This window comes from Hipposideros armiger, unplaced genomic scaffold, assembly GCF_001890085.2.
Source record: "Hipposideros armiger isolate ML-2016 unplaced genomic scaffold, ASM189008v1 scaffold_228, whole genome shotgun sequence".
In the NCBI taxonomy this organism is placed as follows: domain Eukaryota; kingdom Metazoa; phylum Chordata; class Mammalia; order Chiroptera; family Hipposideridae; genus Hipposideros; species Hipposideros armiger.
Genome location: NW_017731578.1, coordinates 2392097 through 2397510, shown reverse-complemented (window position 1 = coordinate 2397510; position 5414 = coordinate 2392097). Strand labels below are relative to the sequence as shown.

Here is a 5414-nt window from a genome sequence, read left to right as displayed (position 1 = left end):
GGGGTGAGACCCAGGCCCTGGGGCCTTTGAAAGCTTCCCAGGTGATGCTAGGGCACAGCCAGTGGTAGAATCACTGCTAAAACTGTGCTGTATTTTACTGGAAGTTAAGGCGCACTGGGCCCCCCTGCCCTTTTCTCCTGGTGTTAAGTTGCTAAGAGACATTCTCTCTCATGTCAAAAAGTGTCTGCCCGTGGATTTTTTTAAACCTTTAAGGTGGCCAAAATCACATCGATCTACAAGAAAGGAATGCAAAAGAAACAAAGCTGGACCCACAGAAAAACACTCTTCAGGCGAGGGAGGGTATTAGTAACCATTTGAGATCCCACTCACAACCACTCGAGATCCCATTCACACAGCTACTCCTGAGCTGCTTGCTGTAGATACTGGTAGCGGGTTGAACGGTGTCCCCCAAAAGTTATGCCTGCGTCCTAACCGCAGAGCCGGTGAAATTGACCTTATTTGGGAAATGGCTCTTCATAGATGTAATTAAATTAAGGATCCTGAGATGAGATGATTCTGGATTATCTGGGCGGGTCTTAAATCCAGTGACATGTGTCCTCATAAAAGACAGAGGAGGAGACTCGGAGGAGGGAAGGCAGAGGTTGGAGTGACGCAGCCACAAGGCAAGGAACTGGAAACTGGAAGCCGGAAGGGGCAGGAAGGATGGTTTCCGAGAGACTTCGGAGGAGGCACGGCCCTGCAGCACCCTGATTTTGGACCTCTGGCCTCCTGATCTGTGAGAGAATCAATTTCTGCTATTTTCAAACCACCCAGTTTGTGGAACTTCGTTCCAGCAACCTCAGAGCGTCCGCGGATGTGAAGGCTGGGCTGAGAGCAATTTCTGAGTGTGGTGTTCCAATAATGAAATGCACAGACTTTGTAAACACCTTTAAATCTTCAGAAAGCTCTGCTTCCTACTATGCAATCTGGACGTGATGTCTCAATGCTGAGCAGACTGCACACACGAGCATAAACCCCCCGAGCTGGCATTAGCCACTTTTACTGCCAGCTTCCAGCTCTGGGAAGAGAGAAAGCCCTGGTTCTCAGACGAAAACGCGGTCAAGGAGACGCCCCGAGAGGGAGGGAGACCTGCGGTGCTCTTTCCTTGCCAGCAGACACTCCTGCCTTGTGGGTTCTCGCCCCCTGGTAGCTCCCAGACAAATAACAATGCAATGCCAGATGGCCTGTGCCCAGTGTCCAGCCATCAGCTGACCTCTCATCCCTGCAGCTGGACAACAGCTGGAAGAGTAGAAAGTCTACAAAACTGGCTCAAAGGGCCCCGGGGTCCATGAGGCAGCCCACCCCAGGGGCGCCAGCCCCTCATTTTCTCCCAGGCACCCCTTCTGGGGTGGGAGCTGGACTGACCAGCAGGGACAGGAAGAGGCTGTCCTCGAGGTGGTGACTTGGCTCCTCTCCTGCCTCAGTTTCCTCTCTGTAAACTGTTGGAAATGATAAATGAGCGCCTGCTCAGCAGGCTGAAAACCATATGGAGCCCAGCTCAGCGGGGCCCTCAGCCCTGCTCGATACAAATACACCATCCTGGGATCGTTTAGTTAAAACGCCCCCCTTTTGAAATGACTGGTCCAGGTTTGGGGGCAGGGGTGAGAAAAAAGAACAGGATGAAGAAAGGGGTGAGGGCCTAACCTCAAAATGTCTGGATAGCAATCATGCGAGTGGGACTGGGCTGCTGACTGCAAGCCCTCCAGGGGGAAGGGGCAGACCAAACACAAAGATGAAGCCAGATCTCAGGAGGAGAAGTCACGAGAAGGCCCTGGCCTTGGGCCCCAGGGCCCCGAGGCCCTGGCAGTCAGGGGAGGGACCTCCTGAAAGACAAACTAAATGAGGATGTAAACGCTCCTGGATATTACAGGAGACACAGCCCCTGCTGAAGTCAGGATCTAAGGAGAGAAATCAACCGAAGGAAGAAAATGAACTGGAAAGGACGGAGAAAGCTGCCTCGAGGACTAAAACAGAAACGCCCGAGAGAAGGCAGGGTCTGCTTACACTGAGTCCAGAGACAGAGGCATGCAGGCAGGGGCCTGGGCAGGGACTTGCGAGGACACCAGTGGGCCTGAGCCCAGGGACAAATGGAAAATGAGGGAAGAAGACAGCTGGCATCCAGTCAGAAAAAAACCATAGGTTGTAAGAGACCTAGTGTGGCAACGAATTGATTGTTTTTGAACAAGGGACAAGAGGAAAATCAAGGGATCAGCACTCCTGATTACCGCAAGAAGACAGCGCAGAGGTGACCACTCCGCTCGCTTACAGGCAGGTGCTGACACCACCCACCGGAAGCTGTTTATGGCCAAATATGAAAATGGTGACCTGGGACGGGCGATGATTCAACAGAAACAGCCCGGCCTGGAAAACTCAGCTCCTCTACTGGCCTGACACAGGACGCCAGGATGCCCCAGCCTTGCCGGGCCTGCTCCTGTGCCGGGCGCTGGGCAGACCCCTCGCGGGCTGCGGGCTTCTCGTGGTCTCCTCCCTGGGGGGACCCCTCCTTCCTTGCCCTTCCGGCTGCAGGGAGCCGACACACACCTCCACCTACCCACTCTGGGGTCTTTGCGAGTTCTGCTCTCACCATATTTCCAGTTCTGGTCCAAGCCTGTATCTCGCCCCCTTCTGTTTGGCAATTTCAATGCCTACATGTACAGAGAGAGAGAGGGAGGCAATTTCAGCACCTACGACTTGTTCATGCAGGTAAAACACCCTGCAGTGGTAGGTATGATAAAAAAAAAAAAACCAAACAACAAACAGCAGCGCTCCAGGACCTCTTTGCCCCGTGCAGCCAAGCGTGGGTCTCCCAGATCACGATTACACCTGCAGGGAATAACAAACGGGCAGGGCCCGCCCTGAGCACCACGGAGGAGGAGGAGGAGGTCACACCCTGGTAGCTGATTAACAAGCAGGTGCAGACTGTGCAGGAAGCAGGACTTGGAGGCACCAGACGAGCGGCAAGCACCATGAACCCCTGGGTTTGGGCAGCAGCTCCCAAGTGCAGTCTGGGGCTGAGAGGCGACAGCTCGGGCCACCGGACAATGTCCTCTTCCCCCCAACTAGCTCTACTCAGAGCACTGATGAGGTGAAAGCGGGTTGATGTTGAAAAAAATAAAAAGGATGAAGGTCCAAGGCACCTGGCTGATAAGATGTCCTCACTTGAATCGTTCTGTTTTTACTGCTCCTGGCAAGCTTCTTGTAGTAAGCTTCTGAGTACAAGACAGCCCTACACCGCAGGGCTGGCTGGGGAGCGTCACATTAGGTGTAGGGAGGAGCTGCAAACTTTCACTCTCAAAGGTGAGCCAGCGCCAGAGATGACTCTATGTGACGACTCCCAGCACACGCTGGTCCCTAAGCTCACGGGGACACCTTATTCCACTTCACTCATTGGGCCACTTCTCCCAAAGTCCACCCCCCAGGAGGGTCCTGGGGCGCCAGAGACCACCCACTGTAGAACACTTCACAGCATCCTCGCCAGTGGTCGGCCACCTTCTCCCCATGAACACCTCCGAGGATGGGCAGCTCAGCTCTAGATATGACACACGGGACCCCAGGGCTATTCGAGGGCTGGGACCCCCAACCTTCCCACCTCCAGCTCTGCAGCCAGGCTTCTCTTACCGTGCTGCACACCACGTGTCCCCAGGCACGTAAACCTCCCCTTGCCACCACTCAAGTGGAGGACCCGGGCACTTACACGGGCGTGGTCATTACCTGTTATCTTATCTGTTCCCCATGCCCACGACTGCGAGTTTCTCCAGGGCAAAGCCGTGCGTGCGCCAAGAGCAAGCCAGGCCGGCCAGAAGGGGACCTTTGCTCCTCCCCTGACCCCCCCTTCAAAATCCTTTGCAAATTGCCCTCAAAGTCCAGGGCCCACTGGTTGAGCGCGCAGGTGGCTACAGTCACCTTCCGGCCCATCCTGGCCACAATCGCCTGGGTAGGACGCCGCCGAACNTAAGCCCGACCATCCAGGGCAGGAACTCACGAGATGGCAATACACGCACATTCCTTACAAATGTGAACCCGAGTTCTGTGCGTCTCCCTCACAACCTGGACCAAAGCTGTGGGCGGCGAAGATGCGTAATAAACACGAGGAGCAGTGACACACCGCGCGTCGAGGACCAGGACTCACCGGCTCCTGGACCACGGCGTGAACCAGCGCAGCTCGTGGTAGTTTCCTTCGTTGGCCAAGGCCATCTTGGGTCTGATGAGCAGGACCTTCCTACAGGCCGGGGAGCAAAAGCATCCCTGAGATGGACATGCCCAGTAGTGAGGGGAGCCCGCGGGGCCTGACAGTGGATGATGATCGGGTAGCTGAGACCTTGAAGGTATGTACCCCGCAGGTCTGCGAGGGGCACATTACAAGCCCATGTCCCCTCGACTGACCTCCCAGCAGCCCCACCGTGTGTCCACAAACCGCACCCTGAGCTCTCTCTCTTTCTAAACCGCAAGATGCCCATGTTAGTGGTGGCAGGGACCTGGAGAAGCAGTGTCCCATGCATCGTCTGCTTGGTGCCCCGGCCCTCATGAAGGGCTGGGTATTTCTGGAAGCCTGTCAGGGACCATGTCACGGGGCACCAGCACGAGTGCCCGCAGCCCCAGAGCCTGGGAGAGCGCGCGGGTCGCTGCCATCCCGGCGGCCACCTACCTGTTGAGAAATATCACCCTGCAGTTGTAGCGGACGTTTCGGTGCATCACGGGCCTGCAGAGAAAGGGGATGTACACGCCTGTCTGCAAACAGCAGTTGCTCGTTTAATGTGAAGCGTCCTCGGGTCCTTTAAGGGAATCCGAAGTCTGCCCTGCGGCCTCTCAGATCCAAGTGAAACACGAGCAGAAAGCTTCTGGCTCTACAGCGGGAGAGTCTCCTACGTGGAGTATGGAGTCAAGCCCGCTGGGGGCTCCTCCTCGCTTCCTGGGATGTTCTCAGACCTTCCCGTGGCCCCTCCCTCCTGGGGCTCATGTCCGGCTGCCGTGTCACCTCTCCGTCCCCTACTGGCCTCGTGCACAGCCCTGTGCCTTCCCAATTCTCCTTCAGAGCACCTCTTCCCATGGGAGCTGGAAGCCAGAAGAGGCAGGTAGGACCTTCCCGAATGCAGGCTGCAGGGCAGTGGCAACGGGCCGTGCACTGCTGGGCCCACAGAGCTGGGCTCAGCGCTAAGGGGGGACCCGTTCACACCTTGCCTGGGAGCTCTCAGTGTAGATGCCGTGCTTAACGTCTCACCTTATCCACATGGCATCATCCCCCTCTGCAGGAGAGGGGCCACAGCTGGAGAGGCTGGGTGGCTGCGCCCGGCCCAGGGTGAGAGCACGGGCACTCGGGGCTGAGAGTGGCATGACCTGTACCCGTGGAACTACACCGTACATATCTACACCTATGAAAGTTAAACCATACCTATCCACACCTAGGGAACTACACC

At 56.3% G+C, this 5414-nt stretch overlaps 1 protein-coding gene across 1 annotated transcript in view; it reads right to left on the bottom strand.

Moving 5' to 3' along the window:
- Nucleotides 1-5361, bottom strand: part of NADSYN1 (NAD synthetase 1) — a 32901-nt gene extending 27540 nt beyond the window's left edge. The window contains exons 1-4 of the mRNA XM_019654664.1: nt 5219-5361; nt 4646-4744; nt 4130-4219; nt 3160-3226 (exon numbers count right to left, since the gene is read on the bottom strand). Of these exons, the coding sequence (XP_019510209.1) occupies nt 3160-3226; nt 4130-4219; nt 4646-4744; nt 5219-5361 (399 nt within the window). The remainder of the gene's footprint in view (nt 1-3159; nt 3227-4129; nt 4220-4645; nt 4745-5218) is intronic.
- Nucleotides 5362-5414: the final 53 nt, after the last annotated feature.